We start from the raw sequence: 18898 nt of genomic DNA, 5'->3' as shown, positions 1-18898 counted from the left end.
TCAACCCATGGCACGCCCCTTTGCGCGATAACCTTTTCTACCTCTCTCAGCTACTGTCCGTGGTGGTAGCAAAGCAACATGTATTATCAAGTTCAAGGCAACAGTATAGTATCCTGAACCACGCTTCAGCCATAGAACCTAGATAAGGTATCCAGCACACGCTCAAACACACATCACAATCCTACCCCTCCGCACTCCACCCCCTCTTCCTCTCCCCCCTTTAGACCCCTGCCCTCCTCCTCCTCCTCCTCCTCCTCCCTCCTCCTCCCCCCCTCCCCTCCCCTCTTCCCCTCTTCACGGGTGTCCCATCCCTAACCATCCCCCACTGCCCAATAACCCTCCCATTCCTCCCCCTCCCTCCACCCTATCCATCCCCCCTCCAAAAACTCCTTCCTCCTCCTTGCCTTTTCCACCACAACCCCAAAGTCGTCCATCAGGGGATAAACCTTCTCCGCCTTCCCTCCCTTCATAACCCGCTCAATAATCGTCTCATTCAAATGAGCCAGCATCTCCTCGTAGTTGAAAACTTCCGAGATGGGCAACAGAAACGAGCTCAGAAAGTGGTAGGTGTGATATGGTTGGTGGACGTATGATTTTATCATTTGGCAGCGGTTACACTGGCCGGTGGACGAAGACGACGACGAAGAAATGCACACCGGGCAGTGAGACGTGAAATTGGTTGTGACCTCTTGACGGAGGGGGTCCATAACAGGGGAGGGTTTACTTGGGGACGGTGACTCGGGTCGTGAGAGTGAGAGTAACTGTTGTGATGATGGCTGTGTGGGTTGGGTGGAAGCTGTTGGGGTTTGAAACTGATGCTGCTGCTGCTGCTGGGGGCCGGAAGAGGCAAGTGATGTCTCAGAGTAAAGCTGCTGATTCGGAGGGTTGAAATGTCCTCTTATCTTCATTTTGGGCGGGGACATGGACTGGTCTTGAGTTGCTGCTGGAAATGATGACTTCTCTGGCTGTCCGAATGAATATGGCGGTGGCGGGCCTTGAGGGTGGTGATGGTGGCGATGGGATGCGACGGAGGGGCCTGTTCTGCTTGTCGCGTCGCTTCCCCCGCCTGCTTCGGAGGGTATGGCGTTGAGCCATGAGGGGATTCGGCGTGTGCCGGTTGTGCGGTAGTGGGAGTGCGAGTTGTCGTTGTTGTCGTTTGGGTTTTCCATTTTAGATGATGTCGAAAAGTCAGAAGCAGTCAGAGTGAGGTTCACGATGTTCAAGTCAACAGCTTGAATAGGGGGTTCCGATCTATGTCGTCACTGACGTGAGATAGTGCCAGCAAAATCCTGTGCCGTGTGACGGCCCTAATTGGTAAGAGAACCGGATCTTGGACTGAGAGTGGCAACTTGACTGGGTCCGAAAGCTCTCAACGCAAAAGCCTGCAAAACCGGTTGACAACACCATGGAGATTGTTTAAACCGATGAAAATGGGGCTGGCGACACCTAATATTTACATGATCGCCTGATCGGGTTAGGTTGCCCTGACAACCTGCTGGGCATGGCTCTTCAACCAACATGAAAGGGGTATACATATTTCTTAACAGATAATCCCGCCGTATCCTGACCCTACCCATCCAACCATCCCAGTATCATAGTCATTCATGTACAAGTTATTGTTTGAATCAATCACAACCATTTATCTCTGTCATCTTCCTATTTCTTCTTGTTTGATGCCGGTGTTCTGTTCCGCAATCTTCCAAGCCATGTCGACTGTGGCTTTTCTTCCTTCGGACTCTCGTGCTCGAGACTGAAACTGCCCGAAAACATGCCGGTCAGTTCGTTTCTCGGGTCATCCGGACCTGGCTGCGCAAAGAAGGTTGCTGGAGCAAATTCTGGCGCGGGCTCATAGTGCCGACTGCTAGTCAACTGCTTCTGGGGCGTCCCAGTGCCCCGGAACTGGATTTCTTGACCTTGCACCGGGCTTGGTCTCAGTCTAGGTTGGTTCGGAGGGTTAAATGCTCTCTGCGCAGGCGTTACTGGAGCCGGCGGGACTTTGTACCAGAACGGACCCTTCTTGGGTTCTACTGGGGCAGCCCCAAACGGCTGAGCCTTGCGTTGGCCCTGAGTGCTGAAAGCGCGATGCGAGGAGACCTGCTGTTGCGGTGGCACTGGCTCCCACTCCATTTCTGCAGAATAATTGACCTGCCTTTGAGGGGGGTCCTGAAAAAAGGACGGTGAGACAAGATTCATCGAGTCAAGCTCTTGAATGCTGGTAAGAGAGTTGGTAAGCTGCTGGGCTTCCAGGGTATGTGTAAAGCCCATTCGTGGGGCACGCGGCTCATCCCTCGCGCGTCTGAGCGGTGACAAATCATAGACAGTAGATGCTGCTGTGCTTGGTCGTTTTGGTTCTGGAGGGGAGCTCTCAATATGCTCCAGCTCATCCAACAGATCTCCCAGAGACTTTATGGTGTCCTTCTTCGCACTGGAGGCTCTGGGTTTGGCTCCGGAAGAGGCAGGCGTCTTCTTCGCAACTGGTCTCCCCCGTAATGAGGACTGGTTTGATTGTTTCGCGGTTGGTTTGATTACAGGCAAAGGCTTGAGGCCGACCGATTGCCATGCTATCAAAAATAGCTGCTTGCTGATTAGTATTTGATCTTGGACATGAATAGATGGATGGATAGCACATACTATGGTGGCAGCAGTCGCGCTGATGATTTGCAAATTGGTTCGGAAGGGCAACTTCCGCAAAGCAGCATTTGCAGAGCCTGGAGCAACACGTAGATATATACGCGAGAAGACGGCAATAAACTGAATCAAGTACCAGCGAAATAGCCCGGTAACCTGCCTGCTGTTTCCAGCTATCATATCCAACAACCGTGGATTCCACCACATCCCCAAAACTGTGGCCCCAATGCTCCATTTCAGCAATGTGTCTGACAATGGCAACCAAGAGGAATATGGGATCTGGTTGGTGTTTGTGGTAGAGAGCAAACTATGCCACACAAGTTGTAACACAAAGCCCGACACCCACAGCAATCTCCCAATGCCGTTCAGTATCTTTATAGGCATCCTCGACTGGATGTAAATCTTGCGCCGAATGTTGGAATTGCGGTCCATCATGCGCCGAAGGGTATCGGTCTTGGCTGTGTAGGCCGCCTGGTCTAGACGCTGCCGGACTTTGGGCTCACACTCGGCACACATCTGGGGATAGATGCGCTCTTGGGTAATGCGAAACTCATCAAACCGGCTCTCTCGCTCCCCGTTGTCTGAATCGTCGGACTCGTCGGAATCGGGAAGATATTGGGCAAGACTGGCACTCAAAAGACGTTGGTTGTTTAAGCACGTCTTGCAAAAGACTGAGTTGGTCGGGCTTGCTGGAGGGGACCCAGGGCGTGGGACAGCGTATCGAGGTGCGGGCGTCGAAGTATTAGTTCGTGCCACTGGAGGGTCGACTGGCTCGCCATTCTAGCGTCATATCAGTATAGAGAGAGACTTTGACAAGAATAATAGAACTCTACCCTATCGCGATAGTTGTCGGCATCGCAAGAGAGACACCGGAAGTGTGTTGTACTGCCATCGTTGCGCAGTTTGGTGGTGTAGCCACAGTAAAAGCACGACAGGTACTGCGGTCCAAATAGGCGTCGCGGCGGCATGGTTATTTGATGTTTGGTTGAATCGGCATATCGAGACGCGATTGACCAAAGGAAGCGATAGAAGCAATGTGATCGTGGGGCAGTTCCAAAAGGTGTTTCCAGGAAAGCTAAAGAGGGAGGGAGCTTGCGCGGCGATTCTGCCGGGCGGTCGTGTTTTCCAGCGGCACTCAAATGCGCGGTCGACAGGGGAATGCATTTCCCCACAACACCGTCATTGTGTCTTGGCACAAGGCACGGACCACGTGTGCCTAAATTCGTTACTTGTAATTGCACATCTTTGTAACTTGACCCACCACATCGAATTACTAACATCTTCACGACTTTGACTTACAACTTCAGCTTCCATTCTTCAAATTCGGTAGCGGGAGGATTCTCTTACTGTACAGTAAGCTGCTAGAATATTGAGTTCAGAAACTCCAAGCCAGCAAGCATAGATTCTCCCAGTTCAACGACGAGACAGAGAAGCCAGATTGGGCTTTTGAGCGTCTCAATTCACACCACAACCAGTTCGTCTCCCACTGCAGGCCTCCTGTAGCTTCTCGACTCATTCGTTCTTGAACAAGTTACTAACTGGCCGCCAGCAAGATCAATTTCACTCAGACATTAGATGAACACCACCTGCCATCTTGCACCATATGCACATTACCCCAGAACAGCCGTCACCCATTTCACCTTTGAGCATTGCTGTATTTGATTCGCAAGTTCAACACAGACTTGGTGTCTGGAGCATCCAACTGCATATTTTCATCCGAAACCTGGTTTGAAAGTGTCCAGGTATATGTCGACAATCTTTCTTCAGCAGCTGGCCAACATCAGCCCGAACCCAACCTCGAAAGGGGCTCAGGGGTCAATCTCTTGGCATCAACAGCACAGACCGCCCAACATCATCACCACCACCACCACCACCACCACCATCCCCGCCGCTTAGTCGACAACCTCAATTAGTCGCCCCCCATTGATTCTCGCGATAATAGACTCAAGTCACTGCCATAATGGACCCGCATCTTTCTGACCGGGGCGAGAGCCAGGCAGCGACTCATAAACCCCTCGACAGCCTCGCAGACCAGCCAGGCTTTCTCCAGAACAACCGGCAACGAGAAGGGCGAAGCCCAGTAGAGCAAAACTTGGAGCCACCGGCTTCAGATTTCTTTTCGTCATCACCACAATCAGTGCCGCCTTCAGATCTTGTTCCTTCCTCGTCACACACAGTCCCAACTTCAGATCTCAGTTCTTCCTCTTCACAGACAATCCTGACTTCAGACCTCAGTTCTTCATCAACGCTGCCATCGAAGCCTTTGTCGCCACGAGAACGGCCCTCATCACAAGTTTCGGCAGCTCAAGAAAAAGCCTCATTGGTGTCACCTGTCAGACCGCAAGAAACAGCTTCGCCGTTGCCACCTCCACCAAAGTCAGCATCTCCAGCGGAAGAACAAGACGAGATCAAAATGCTCGAGTCGATCGATGAGATGGGGGGTGAGGGTGGTTTGCTCGGTGGTAAGTAGAACTATCGTCTTTACATCACATGTCCTCGGATTAGGGACCTTGAAAAAAAATGAGAGATCATGTTGTTCTACGACTTGACAAAATCAGGGGCCATGTTACTCTTCGACTTTGAAGATTTTACATCGACCCGTGGGAGATCCCAGTTCCACTTTCCAAGACATGATGTCAGGTCCTGAGAAAGCTCTTCTCGGGCTTCATCTTAGAGACGCAAAAAAAGGCACACATTGTCAACTTCGAATACTCAAGTTCTAGGACGACTCGTCACATTTCTCATGACTTGCAGCTCCTTCGGAGGCGGAGTTCTCACTATTCAAGATCAAACCCCAAATCGTATGAAGACAGACATAAAACAGCTTGCTAACAATTTACCTTTGTGAAAAAAAAAATAGTTTTCCTCGCGCTCTTGTGTGCGTTTGTCGCGGCTGCTGCAGCCGTTGTCAAGTTGTCTTGGCCCGCGCTCGCGACTTTGGTCGTGGCCGGTTGCTCGGGTGTGGCTGTAAGTTATTCTTTTTTCACTTCTCAGGTTATTGTTGCAGCTTGCCGTTGAGGGATCGGAGTGGCTCAGGCGAGAGGTGGGGATGTCTGGGGGAGCAAATGGGGACAACAAGTGCTGTCTGCTTTTGGCGGAATGTGATCGAGCAAAGTCGAAGTGTCTCATGTAGTCTCCTTCCAAGAGTCTGTCGATCGGGGATCTTCGTGGGCGCCATTCTCCCGAGCCGTTATATGGGGTTTGGTGCTTGGTCACGTCTGGGAGCGGTTTCTTCTGCCCAGCTCCTTTTTATCTTTTCTACTTCTGAAGTGGTTTTCTATTGCAAGAACTTCTTCGAGTCATTGCATCCCCCTTGTTCTTTACCTCACAGTCATGCCGGCGATCAAGACCACGGAAAATGTTTCCTTTCGAGAGCGCTTGATGAATTTCGCTGTCAAGCTCATCCCTACCTACACACAGCACATCATATTCATTTCTGTTTTTTGGCAAACAATGGTTCTTCCTTTCGCTAGCTTACTCTCACTTGTCTTCTTGGATGCATCCTCTATACATACATCTCCTTTTCCTCATTTACACCTCTCTATCTTCCGCACCGTGTTCTCAAATTTGTCACACTTCACAATGCACTCATCAGTCAACTTTTCCTTCCTCTCCTCTTGGAAACTTGCGAGGGAAAATCTACCCTCGCGACCAAGCACGCTTCAGTAGCCTTGTCCCACCTCTAGTGAGGACAGCGGACGATCGTCTGTTTTTACGCAGTGGAGCCGTGGATGCCTGCCCTTACCGGCGCCTCCTTGGGGTCGTCGTTCGGCTTCCGCGGAGGTTCACCTCCCCAGAGCCGGCGGCGGCTTGTAAAACTGGAGGAGCGCCCTGTCCCAGACCGTTTGCTAACCGACCTTTCCTCGCCAGTACCGCCACCAAACCCTCGTCTCCTCCCGCCGCCGTGTGCGCGGTGGTCTGTTTCCCGCGCTGGCCCGCGGTGCTGTCCCGGTCGCCTCCTCGCGCGGTGACGGCATCCTCGGGCGTGTGCCCGCCTACTTCCTCTTCGTCTTGGGGTCGGGCGGGCACACGACCGAGATGTTTGAAACCATCAAGAACTCGTTCTTGCCGTCGCCGGCGCAGCACCGGCGCTATGTGATTACGAGCGGAGATGGGGATTCCTTGCGGCGGTTGTTGAGGTTGGAGTCGTTGCTGGACCGGGCTGTTCTCGGTTCTTCGGCCGGTGGTGACAAGGCTCGGGTTGGCACCCGGGATATGTTTACAATTCCGAGGGCAAGGAGGGTTCACCAGCCTTTTTGGACGGCGCCGTTTACGAGTTTGGTTACGGGGGTGGGGGCGGTGAAGGCGTTGAGCACGGTTCCTAGGCCGAGGAAGGGGGAGGGGTATAAGTGGCCGAATGTGATTGTTACCAATGGGCCTGGGACGGGGTTTGTGGTCGCTTTGGTTGCGTACATCCTCAAGCTACTCGCCGTTGTTCCCCAAGACGGCTGCAAAGTGGTTTACGTGGAGAGTTGGGCGCGGATTAACAGCTTGAGCCTGACGGGCAAGATGTTTTACTGGAGCGGCATTGCGGAGGTGTTTGGGGTTCAGCATCGGCAGCTGTGCGACAAGTATGAGGGGGTGGTTTATGTCGGGGAGATCGGGGCTGCCAAGGGGGCGAGGATGGGGTGAGCTGGGATGGATGTTTGCGTGTTTGGGCGGTTAGCATTGCTTTCATGAATTCAACGATACCCCGTCCTCGTTTGTCCAATACGAACATAACCAGCGATCCTGAACTTTTGTACAAATTTTGTGATCTCTACCCTCCCAAACCACCCATAATTTTGCATGTATACACAGAGAGCCACACCCGAACAGTTTCTCTACTGTCCGTCTCTCCAGCTCCCTTCAGGAAGCTAACAACAACCCACCCACACACACACTCACTCACTCACTCACTCACTCACTCTCTACACATCGGCAGCCTCCTCAGCCTCCACCTCGGGCAAATCAATATCATTCGCGTAGGCCGCCTGCCTCTCCATCTCCTGCCCTTCAATCTCCTCCCCAGCCCACTTGAGCCAGTTGTTGTACTCCTTGTCCTCGAGCTCCATGCCGACCTGGTTGACCGTCTTGCCAAAGTAGGCGCCGTAGGCCCTCGCTTCTTCCTGGGCTATCCTGGCCTCTGTCTCCTCGAAGCGGCGGAGCTTGTAGAACTCCTTGCGGGCAACGTCGTAGGCTTGCGCTCGCGTCATTTTGGCGTGCTGCATGAGGTATAGTTGGCGTTGGACGACACTGTTTTCTGTCAGTTATCACTCTTTGTTTGTTTTTTTTTTTTTTTTTTTTGTTTTTTTGTTCTTTTTCAAGCAGGGGGTGATGTACCTCTCTCCAGACAACTTCATCCCCGGCTGTCGGAGTCCTTTGCTCCAATCCCGATACCGAGCGTCCTTGCCGTCGATTTCCATGAGGAGCTTGGGCCGGGCGAGTTCCCATGGGTGGTCGGAGTAGAATTGCTTGCGAAGGCGGTCCTCGGGGTGCTCGATCTTGGTTGGGCGGTAGAGGTTTTTCGGGGGGGTCTTACGTGATTTGGGGAGGCGGATGGGCAGGAGGGCGTGCTGGGCTGGGTAGGGCCGTGTCCAGATTTCAGAGGGGGGGATGTTGGCTAGGGCGGCGACCCAGGGGGGGGAAGGGTTGTAGGTTTTTGGGTAGACGGTCGAGGCTAGGGATTCGGTGGCTGTCTGGTGGACGCGCGAGGCGAGGAGGCGGGAGGGGCCGCGGGCCATTTTGATGGAGGACTACTCCCCGGGAGGGAGGAGGATCTGGTGAGAAATCGGGGAGGGGGTTGTGGTGATGGTGGTATGTTGCCGTCCCCAGTCGCAATCGCAATTCCCACGATATCAAAATATGGGATAACGGCTGGCTTGCCAATCTTCAAGGTTGGTACGAAGTAGTGCCGATTGAATTGTGGGGCATTCCAACTTTTTGATTGGGGAGGGTTGGGGTTTTATGAGAGAAATGCCCCTGGCAGAAATTTTGTCCCCCTCCATGACGGCGGGAGCTTTGGGCTTTGCGGCAGCGGTCATTGGTTCGTACCTTAGCTTAGTAGCGCTGTAGCGCTATAATCCTTGCTAAAGGTGGGGGCAAGCAAAGCACAGTTGCGATAAGCTTCGATGTCGACTTTTTCTTGTGCTTTATCAACGCCCCCCATCGTTGACGACGACCTTGACCCCCCGGCGCCGTGACTCCGCCCCCCTTCAAACTGCCGGACGAACCAACCACCGACACGGGAGCATCGACACAACGACACACACAGGGCATGCGAGGTCGGGCTGACGGCAGGCCACCATGTTGGACGACAGCCCATGAAAGTCTCCAGACGAATTGACGGGTCGATATGCGGCGCGATCCTCTTTTTGCACCGCCCGTCGTCGTCAACGTCGTCGACCTGGCAATGGCAGACCAATATCTTACCTGTGTGTTATAACCATGGCGGAGGGTCGGGGAGGGGTTTTCTGAATCATCACCACCGCTCGACAGCCCCGCTTCACTATGCCTTGACCCTCCCGACCCTCCGCCGATTCTCGACCATCCGATTCTGGAGCTCCTTCCGGCCGTCGTTGGCTTATTTGGCAAAGAGCAACACCGCGAGAGCTATACCTCCAGCACCGGCCAACGACGAAACGTCACCTTTGTGCTCCGAGCCAGACCCAGGGTCAGAAACAGTCCACCCTCCACCAGGCCACTCCAAAGAAGAGCTCCTCGCCCTCGTCGACCCCTACGATGGGGAACCCATCGCGCCCCTGAGCGATTATGTCCAGTTGCATGCCGACCCCTACATGCGCGGTTATGCCCAAGCCGACACCCCCAAGATTTCCCTCGCGAAAACCAAAGAACAAGTCGAGTACCCTGCTCCCGACGAGGTTATCCGCCCCCGGAATCAACAAGATGAACAAATCCTCTTCGAGCTGCGCTTCGCCGTCAGATACTACCTTATCAAGCCCGAAATGGGTGACCTAGACACCGTTTACTCCCTGTACCAGCGCCTCCCCGAACCAAAAATCCTGCATCTTGACGCCAACTTTCGACATCAACTATTGAAAGCCCTCGGTCAACCTCCCAAGCTGAATGCCAGATCCATGATGCGCTACTTTACTGTGATTGGCGATGTCAAAAACAGCGGGATTGCCCTGACGAGAAGTGAGTGGAACAGGGTCATTCACTTTGGCAGCAAATACGTCGGCAGAATCACAGAGGTGGAAAACGAACAGGCGTTGAAGATGTGGAGGGAGATGGAGATTGATGCCGGGATCAAGGGGAACGATGTCACGTTCAACATTCTGTTCACTGTCGCCTGCAAAGCGGGCAATTTTGTGCTGGCCGAGATGATTTACAAGGAGATGGAGAAGAGGGGGCATGTGTACAATCGGTATCACTACGTCAGCCTGATTTACTACTTTAGTCTCAAGTACGAGACTGGGGGGATGAGGGCGGCGTACCGGGAGATGGTGGAGCAGGGGGAGATTGTCGACACGGTGGTGCTGAACGCCATGATGTCGGGCTTGCTGAGGGCGGGGGAGGAGACGGCGGCGGATAGGATATACGAGAGGATGAAGGCTGCGAATTCCGACTTGGGGGAGGTGCCGGTCAAGGGGGGGGTGATGACGGAGAGGGCGATCACGCAGGTGTTGATGATGATGGGGAAGTTGGGGAGGAGGTTCCCCGAGCAAAGGGAGAGGTTTCAGAGCATGGCGTTGACGACGCCGGACCTGCAGACTTATAGGATCTTGGTGAATTACTATGGGAAGCAGGGGGATTTGGGGAGGGTGGCGAGGTATGTGGATGAGATGAAGTATTTTCAGATTCCGCTGCACGGGGCGATTTTTTTGGCGCTGTTCAAGGGCTTTGCGAGGCACGGGAGGCTGCACAGGAGTGCGTGGTCGGAGAGGCATTTGGAGGAGATTTTCAAGGCGCTGCTGAGGGCTGTGGGGGAGAGGGGAGGGAGGTGACGGGGGTGCATTTGCAGACTTGGTTGGTGGTTTGGGTTTTGAGGGCGTTTGATGCTTGCTCGGGGAAGAAGAGGGTGATGGAGGTTTATGATGAGTTGAGGGGACGGTGGGGGGAGGAGGTGGATGAGGGGTTTGTGGGGGAGGTGCTGGGGGGGATGGTGAGGAGGGAGTTTGATTTGCATGCACAGAGGAGGGGGGCGAGGTATGGGATATGAAAGAGATATTTGCAAAATGAGATGGGTTGGGAAAATACAGGAGGGGGCATGTAACATATTTTTTGGGTGGCATTTGTCACATAAGAGAAACAAAATGGGAGGGCTGGGAGGGACACGGCATCGATGGAGATGCTTGTTGTATACTAGATGGACATGTACATACATATGAGGCTGAGCATCTCACGACATGGAAGATGAGAATGGGACCCGATATACAGCGGTATAAGCAGATGTTAAAAGAAAGACATAACCCGCTCACCTTCGTCACCCACCTTTGGCTCACCTACACTCACCCCAACCTCCGGCACCGAGCTGACCATCATCACCGTTTTTGCCTGAATACACAAGTTCATGCGGCTCACAGCTGAAGTCTCAGCTCCGGAGCTTTAAACGCCTTGCCTGTCTTTTGCTGCCATTTTTGGAAGACACCACGGACTGTTGATGTGTGCCGGGGTGAGAAAGAGGGGGGAGGGGGCCGTGCGCTTGTTAGAGGTTGTTCCAGTAGCCTTCGATTGGATGGCGATCACACAATGTAAACATATCAGGCGAGAGAGGGACAAGAGGAACTTTATGCGACCGGGTGTCCGATTTCGAGAGAGATTTGGAGTGTTTTCAGCTTTGAGGATGGGCTTTGACTTTCGGAAGTTGAAGTTGCGATGGTTGCGATGCTCTCTTTCCATCCGAATGTCGACATGTTGGCGCTCGATGCCTCATCAACCTCACCTCAACTATCCACGGTAAGTCAACATCGATATCAGTGTTTGAGACTTTAGAACCAAGACTTTCACTCGCAACGCTAACTCTTTTTTCTATATCCCTCACCCACCTACCTACCTAGCTAGCGACCCTGCCAGACGCCCGTTTCATAGCATCTTTCTTTTTCCCCCCCTCCCCCCAGCACCCCAATAGCCGCCTCCGTTACCCAACCCCAGCTCGGCACTTCCCTTGTCCTTTACGGGGCTTTTATAAAATCTATGCGATCAACCAAGCATAACTTATCCCGCATTTACAGGGGAGGGAGCTTTCGGCTCTTGTCATCCACTCTGGTCCAGACCGTTTTGTAGAAGGCAGGGTAGTCCTTGTCTTTTCTCATATCTCTTCATGTTTCTACCTCCTTGATGAAGCTCAAACCTCCGAGTTGAGCGAAGCGTGGGGGACCGGAACCATATGATATCCCCCTTGGTAAGAACTAGAATGTTTTGATAAAGGGAAGGTTTCAGTTGGCTGAGGGGGAGGAGGTGATCACCCATTCATTCATTCATTCGTTCACTCTTTTTACCCGCCCGCCCGCCCGCCAGCCAAGATATAGGCTGACCAGGTGATGGGTGATGGTATAGCATGAAATCTCTGGGGTGTTGTTGTGTTCTCTCAAAACGAAAACGAAAAATGTCGTGACCCGTGTCTTATAGCTCCAACTTGCCCAATTTTTCTTCTCCCTGGCGTGTGATGTTTTAGTCTCCTTTTCACCTTTTTCTGTTGTGGCTGGGACATCAACATTGACCATGACGAGGGCATCATCATCATGACATTTTTGTTTTCTTTTTTTCGATATAATTTTGTGAGTAACGTAACAGATGACAGGTCATCATGGACCCTTCCCAACCAACACCACCACCGCTAGAGGCGGACCTCTCCCTCGGCCCCGTCCTCCTTTCCTTCTCGCTGGCAACAGCAGCATCCGCCTTCTCAACAACATTTGTGCGATTCTTTTGCCTTCCACGACAACACAGAGCTGGGAATGGTAGATACAAGGCTGACGACTGGGGAAGCCTCATCGCCACGGTACGCCCCCTTCCATGACCTCTTCCCGTTATGTACTGACAGAGGTTGTAGCTAGTAGCCCTCATCTCGACAAGCTTCACCCTCGTCGAGTCCACCACCTCTTCCCCCGTCCGGGCACTTGAATACGACGTTCTGGGCCGGCCGTGGTATCTCATGAGTGTCACCTTCAGCAAGATAGCCATCTGTCTTGTCTACCTGCGGGTTCTTTCCGGGAAGGGGAGCCAATGGCGGTTTTTGTTGGGGGGGTTGGTGCTCGTTATGGCCGTGGTGAATTTTGCTTTCGCGTTGACGGTGAACTTGCAGTGTAGACCGCTCGAAAAGATCTGGAGGGGGGGGGAGGTGGAGGGGAGTTGCTGGGACGTGGTTGTGCAGAGGGATTTTGGGTTTTTCCAGGGGGCGTTTGGGGTTTTTACTTGGTTTTTCTTGGGGGGGTTCTCGGTTGTGATTTTTGGCATGGGTTTGGGGGATGGGAACACGGGGTGGGAGTATTGGGGGGCGTTTGGGGTTTGTTCTGCGTGGGTTTTCATCTTTCGAGTTTGTGAGAAGAGGAGGGGGGTTGCTAACATGTGATGACCCTACTCAGGTCGGGAATCTTCGCCATTGTCGGGACAGCAAGGACGGCACAAACAAGCGGGCTGGGAGTCTACACCCCCGACCACTCCTACGCCAGCCTCATGGCGACCCTGGAGCAGAATCTGGGTCTGGTCGCGGCGAATATATTAACCTTTGGGACGCTGTTTGCCTCACGCCGGAAGGGGTCCAGGCGGAGGACTCCATTCCAGAGCACCTCCTCCGCGGGTACATCAAGGAGCAGAAAGACAGGCAAGTCCTCGTCAAGCAGAGCGGGGAGCATCACTCAAACCATCACCCGTGCCTCCTCCCGCGCCAGCTCCCACAAATCACTCCACAGCAACAGCACAGCAGCCGAAGTGTCAAACGGACACAACAGACAGGGGCACTCCGCCAGCGTGAGCAGCCTGGGGAGTTTCTTCCGGGCTGATAACAACAACAACAACAACAACAACAACAACAACAACAACAACAACAACAACAACAACAACCATCACGACAAGTACGACGACGACAGGCATAGCAGTAGCGATGATGAAGGGACTTACTTTGAGGGCGAGGAGATCGACCTCGAGTCGGGGAACTGGTGGCCGAGAGGGATCATCAAGACTGTGAGTGTGGAGGTCGTGGAGGAGGTCAACGTTGATTACGTGCCGGATCGTGCTGCTGGGGAAGCATCATCATCGTCCGGTAGTGGTGGGGGGGCAACGCGCGGTGAGGGCCCAAGAAGGGGAGCCAGAAACTCGGTGGTTATCGTTCCACCTCCAAAGGCGAGGGTCAAGAGGGGGAGTGTTGCTTTTGACGATCGGGCAGAGGAAAGCGAGGAGATGGCCGATTGGGAGGTTATGATCAGGGGAGGGCCGGCGAGGTAATCTGTGATGGGCATGAATGCTTCGTATCCCGCAGGGTTGAGCGGGCGTGGGTGAAACTCTTTCTTTAGACAGGCTTGATTATACATGGGACATGGATGCCGTTGGGAGATTGGGCAGGCGATCACGAAGAATACACATCAGGAGGCAGCGAGGCGTTGGTGGATAGCCGAGAGAACACGAGGGGCTGGATGGCCGTGCACAAATAAAAATTGCCTCATGGTCGATGGGACGAACTGAACCACGGCCGGATTTTCAACAAAAGTTCAATATTGTCTCAAAAGTAAACGCAATCATGTCCACACATACCATACCATACCATACCATACCATACCATACCATACCATACCATACCATACCATACCATATATACAACCCATCCTGCAGCCCCCCTAAACCTTCGCCTGAGCCTGCTTCATCAACTGCAGCGTCTTCGTCAACGCAAACTCACTCCTCCTCTTACTCCTCACCTTGTCAGCCTGCTCCTCCGTAAACCCCCTCGCCTCCACCGCCGGGTTATACCCAACCCCGCTCACCCTCCCCACCTCCTCACTCCCCAACACGCTCGCCTCCTGCCCATCAGGCCTCTTGTAAACAGTCACCACCGCCGCGCCCCCCAACCCCAAATTATGCTGCAGCGCATACTTTGTCCCCTTCACCGCCCGGTTGTTAGCCCACCCCCTCAGATGCCAGACCAGCTCGGCACACTGCGCGATACCCGTCGCCCCGAGCGGGTGCCCCTTCGAGATCAACCCCCCAGAAGGATTCACCACAACCTTGGTGTTGGGCCCGTAAGTGATCGCCCCGCTCCTGACAAACTCGTGCGCCTTGCCCGGCTCGGACAACCCAAGGGCGTCAATAAGACACATCTCGTTGGCGGAAAAGCAGTCGTGGAGTTCGCAGACTTGGCAGTCTCTAGCCGTGATGCCTGCTTCCCCCAGGGCGATCTCAGCCGCGCGCTGGGTCATCTCCCGGCCCACAAGATCAATGGAGGACTTGGAGAAGAGCGATGGCGCGTCGGTGGTGAGAGCCTGACCGGCGATGAGAATGGCGCGGTCTTTGAGGTGGGGGTGGGCGTCGAGGAAGGATTGGGAGACCAGGACGGCGGCGGCACCACCGTCAGAGGTAGGGCAGCACTGGAGCTTGGTGAGGGGCTCGTGGACGGCGGGGGACTGCATGATCTGCTCGAGGGTGTAGACGTCCTGGAACTGAGAGTAGGGGTTGTTGACGGAGTGGGCGTGGTTGATGCGGGCGATCTCGGCAAAGTCCTCTTTTCTGGCGCCATACCTGAAGTCGTGCGTCAGTGATGCATGTCACAAAACATGCGACCAAGAGGAAGCTCACTTCTCCATGTACTCCCTCCCAGCATTCCCGAAGATCTGCGGCGCCCCCGGGGCCTTGCTCAACCCCCTGGTCTGCGCCATCATCACATACGTCGTGCCGATGGGGTTCTCCCTGTCGTTCCAGTGAGAGCCCAAGCTTCCAGGCATCATCTTCTCCCAGCCCACCACCAAGGCACAATCAGACGCTCCAGACGCAATGAGGGTCCGGCCCATGTAGAGACCAGTAGACCCAGTAGAGCAGTTGTTGTTGACGTTGACGATGGGAATCTGCGTCATGCCAAACTGGTAAAAGACACGCTGGCCAGAGGTGGAATCGCCGTAGCAGAAGCAAGCGACGCCATTGTCGACATCGTCGTAGGTGATGCCGGCGTCGAGGAGGGCTTTGATGCCGGCTTCGTAGCCGAGCTCGGTGTAGTCTACCTTGCCGCGGGGCTTGATGAACTTGGTCATGCCTACGCCGAGAACGTAGACGGGAGCTTTGGATTTGGGTGCCATTGTGATTGTTGTGTGTGAGGGGGGATGTTTGTTGCCAAGGTTGAATGATCAAAATAAGCGGTATCAAGAAAGAAAGAGTGAAGCGAAAGACGGTTTTATATCTGAAGGTGCTCAATGACACCTACACCCCGGTCCAAGAACGCAGGTCCCAATGAAAGGGAGGCAAACGGCTTCCCCACGTTTGCTTCCCCAGCATTTGAAATGCGGGGATTGGGGTGCTGTGCCGAGGCATCGGAAGCTAGCCAGCATGTTGCCACAGCTGAGCACTCGAGAGGGTTCGCGTCTCGGTTATCTCTGATTCGAGAGATCGTGGAGATGAGCGCTTCAACATGTTGTTTACTTTAGCTTGTAGATCTGTAAGGGTTTACTTCAAGAGACGAATTGGTGACCCTTTTGGTGAGGTGACGATGCCCATCGAGAGAAGGCTGCTGCCATGTGATGCCTGGTCTTGGCGAGATTCGACCATTTGCTGCGACGAGTTCTGATAGTGAGGAAGCTCGGTCTACCGTACCTCCCCCTCTGTGAGGAACGCGCTATCAAGGCCAATATCAAAGATTGAAGTTTGTCTTTCCAGAGACCGGGATTGTTGGACTCGAGGTGTTGAACGGATTTCCGAGACGAGAGTCAGCACACTTGAGCGGGATCTTGGCACGCTGTCCGCCTCCGTTTGTGGGGAGGCTCCTCATTGCCAAGGCTCAAAATCTGGGGAAGAGGGGCTGGTGCTGCCTCGGGTTGACCTCCCCTGTTCATGATTGCTCATGATAAAGTAGCTACACCCACATGGGTAACCCATCACATCCTCCTCCCTCACTTTGTAAAATGCAAACACTTGGTGTAAGCATAACTCAGCAAGCCCTGTCTCCCCATCTCCCCCCCAAAGCCAGAATCCTTGATCCCGCTGAAATAAGCCGCAAAGTTCGGCCTCTCACTCTGATTGATCCAAACACTCCCCGCCTCCAACCTCCTGGCAACCCTCTCCGCCTCCTTCAAGTCCCTCGAATAAACCGACGCGCCCAACCCAGCATTCGCCAAATTTGCCCTCCTTACCACATCATCCTCATCACTCCACCCCAAAATCGGCAACACCGGCCCGAACTGCTCCTCCTGCACCAACAAGCTCCCCTCCTCCGGCCGACTGACAATCGTAGGCTCCAACCAAAACCCCTTCCCACTCTCGGCCACATCGACCGTCTTCCCCCCCGTCCTGATGTCAAACCCCCTCCTCTTGCAGTCCTCAATAATCCCCTTGACAATCTCAAACTGCAACTTATTGTCCACCGGCCCAAACACGCTCGGCACCGTCCCATCCTCCTGGACCTGATACTTTTCCTCCACCTCCCTCACCAACCTCTCCAGGAACTCGTCATAAATGCACTCGTGGACGTAGATCCTTTTACTCGCGACACAAACTTGACCTGCGTTGAAGAAACCCCCAGAAGCGATGCTCGGCACCGCCTTGTCAAGATCTGCATCAGGAAGCACAATACAAGCATCGTTTCCCGCCAGCTCAAGCGTGACCTTTTTCAAAGTCTTTGCGCAAGCAGCCATGACTTTTTTCCCGGTTGACGTCTGCCCTGTGAAGGATATCTTGTGGATCCCCGGGTGGGAGCACATCGCCGCCCCCAGCTCCGCTCCCCCGTTCAGCACCTGCAGCACGCCCGGGGGGAAGATCCCCCTGGCTAGTTCGATGTGCTTGAGGACGGCGTAAGGGGTGAAGGGGGAGGGTTTGACGATGACGCAGTTCCCCGTCACGAGGGAGGAGACAATCTTGATGTTGGAGAGGATGAGGGGGAAGTTCCAGGGGCAGATGGCGCCGACGGTGCCGATGGGGATGTGGGTGGCGATGACTCTGGAGTGGTCGTCCTCGTGCTGGATCTCGTCCGAGAGGCCGTTTTGGGAGTAGTAGAGGGATTGGGCGATGGCGGCTTGGACGTCGATGTTGGCGAGGATGGTCTGGTAAGTCTTGGTAAGCTGCTGCTGCTGCTGCTCAAATTTGACAAGGTGAGCGGGATAATGAGCACATACGGATTTGCCGGTCTCTCTGGCGAGAACAGCTGCGAGCTCGTCTCCGTGCTCCTTGATGTTGTCGGCCAGCTTCACGAGCAAGGCTTGGCGCTCGGCGAGGCTGGTTTGTGACCAGGTGAGGAATGCCTTGGAGGCGGCCGCGACGGCATCTTCAAAGTCCGACGCGGTTGCGATTGGGCAGGGCCAGAGCTCCTCTTCTGTTCGGGGATCGGTCACGGTGTGAGTGTCTTCGCTTCCGCGGAGCTCATCGTTGATGATGTTGTAGAACTGGAGCTGCATATTTTGTTCCTTCTGTTTATTTACCTAGGTATGTGAAAGCGTCACAGACAAGAAAGCGAAAAATGTGGGCGATAAGGAGTGATATATAAGACCACCACCTGGCTGAATCCGGCATGAAGCAAAATACCCGGCCGGCACACCTTTCCCCACCGGATCATAAGCCAACGGCATTTTTCCTGACGTTCGTGTAGGGCTCCATCGCCAAGTCCCGACTGGTGGTTGTTAGAGGTTGGATGCGGAGAAAGGAGGGGTTCCGTCAGTCTAGCGCTTGCTATCGTTGTTTCCGGGGACGGCAGATGGGGTGGCTGCCCACTGGTATATTTGCTACTGGATATAAGGGACTTTAACAAAAGGTCAACAGGCCTTTCAAGATACCGAGTCGATAAGCCCCTCGACAATGAAGTGGCCTTGGATATGCATCGTAGGCCTTGTAAAATCATCGAGAGGTCTTTTACTGGCGGGACCTGATCGTGATACGAGACACCAACATTGAGATCTGAGGGGTAGTTAGTGTGGACGTTGCGAGGACGGAAAACAACCTTGACGTTGGATCGGATAGTGGGAGTGCTTGAGAAAGAAATACTTGGGTTTGTCCCATGAGTCTTTGAAAGTGTAACATGAGTGGGTGCTTGAGTGAAGCCTTGAGGATGGAAGGTAAAACAGAGGTGAAGACACAGGGTTAGGGTATGGAACGCGCCGACAGCCACGCAGTCGGAGGCGGCCGACGTCAAGAGTGGGGACGTCCC

The 18898-nt window shown here is 53.9% G+C and overlaps 8 protein-coding genes across 8 annotated transcripts; 3 read left to right on the top strand and 5 right to left on the bottom strand.

Annotated features, from left to right (window-relative positions):
- Positions 1-162: 162 nt before the first annotated feature.
- On the bottom strand, positions 163-1169 carry QC764_306320 (uncharacterized protein; the record flags this gene model as incomplete). The annotated part of the gene is made up of 3 exons (XM_062945737.1): positions 163-267; positions 290-357; positions 380-1169. The coding sequence occupies 3 exons, from the start codon at positions 1167-1169 to the stop codon at positions 163-165; spliced, it is 963 nt and encodes a 320-aa protein (XP_062801765.1).
- Positions 1170-1656: 487 nt separating this feature from the next.
- On the bottom strand, positions 1657-3772 carry QC764_306310 (uncharacterized protein; the record flags this gene model as incomplete). Its single annotated transcript, XM_062945736.1, has 3 exons — positions 3462-3772; positions 2632-3408; positions 1657-2574 (listed from the first exon to the last, which is right to left on the bottom strand). The coding sequence occupies exons 1-3, from the start codon at positions 3594-3596 to the stop codon at positions 1657-1659; spliced, it is 1830 nt and encodes a 609-aa protein (XP_062801764.1). The 5' UTR covers positions 3597-3772.
- A 121-nt stretch (positions 3773-3893) lies between these two features.
- On the top strand, positions 3894-7346 carry ALG14 (UDP-N-acetylglucosamine transferase subunit). Its single transcript, XM_062945735.1, has 3 exons — positions 3894-5090; positions 5383-5429; positions 6499-7346. The coding sequence occupies exons 1-3, from the start codon at positions 4589-4591 to the stop codon at positions 7258-7260; spliced, it is 1311 nt and encodes a 436-aa protein (XP_062801763.1). The 5' UTR covers positions 3894-4588; the 3' UTR covers positions 7261-7346.
- Positions 7347-7493: 147 nt separating this feature from the next.
- On the bottom strand, positions 7494-10704 carry RSM25 (mitochondrial ribosomal small subunit component). Its single transcript, XM_062945734.1, has 2 exons — positions 7951-10704; positions 7494-7863 (listed from the first exon to the last, which is right to left on the bottom strand). The coding sequence occupies exons 1-2, from the start codon at positions 8349-8351 to the stop codon at positions 7539-7541; spliced, it is 726 nt and encodes a 241-aa protein (XP_062801761.1). The 5' UTR covers positions 8352-10704; the 3' UTR covers positions 7494-7538.
- QC764_306280 (uncharacterized protein) lies at positions 8931-10574 on the top strand (the record flags this gene model as incomplete). Its single annotated transcript, XM_062945733.1, has 1 exon — positions 8931-10574. One exon carries the CDS (start codon positions 8931-8933, stop codon positions 10572-10574), a length of 1644 nt encoding a protein of 547 aa, XP_062801762.1.
- Positions 10705-11601: 897 nt separating the features above from the next.
- On the top strand, positions 11602-14013 carry QC764_306270 (uncharacterized protein; the record flags this gene model as incomplete). Its single annotated transcript, XM_062945732.1, has 3 exons — positions 11602-12571; positions 12623-13086; positions 13155-14013. Exons 1-3 carry the CDS (start codon positions 12377-12379, stop codon positions 14011-14013), a joined length of 1518 nt encoding a protein of 505 aa, XP_062801760.1. The 5' UTR covers positions 11602-12376.
- A 389-nt stretch (positions 14014-14402) lies between these two features.
- QC764_306260 (uncharacterized protein) lies at positions 14403-15848 on the bottom strand (the record flags this gene model as incomplete). The annotated part of the gene is made up of 2 exons (XM_062945731.1): positions 14403-15297; positions 15355-15848. The coding sequence occupies 2 exons, from the start codon at positions 15846-15848 to the stop codon at positions 14403-14405; spliced, it is 1389 nt and encodes a 462-aa protein (XP_062801759.1).
- A 627-nt stretch (positions 15849-16475) lies between these two features.
- On the bottom strand, positions 16476-18881 carry QC764_306250 (uncharacterized protein). Its single transcript, XM_062945730.1, has 2 exons — positions 17874-18881; positions 16476-17801 (listed from the first exon to the last, which is right to left on the bottom strand). Exons 1-2 carry the CDS (start codon positions 18150-18152, stop codon positions 16656-16658), a joined length of 1425 nt encoding a protein of 474 aa, XP_062801758.1. The 5' UTR covers positions 18153-18881; the 3' UTR covers positions 16476-16655.
- Positions 18882-18898: the final 17 nt, after the last annotated feature.

This window comes from Podospora pseudoanserina, chromosome 3 (genome assembly GCF_035222485.1).
Source record: "Podospora pseudoanserina strain CBS 124.78 chromosome 3, whole genome shotgun sequence".
In the NCBI taxonomy this organism is placed as follows: Eukaryota; Fungi; Ascomycota; class Sordariomycetes; order Sordariales; family Podosporaceae; genus Podospora; species Podospora pseudoanserina.
The sequence above is the reverse complement of the archived record's forward strand: the minus strand, read 5'-3'. Positions and strand labels throughout refer to the sequence as shown.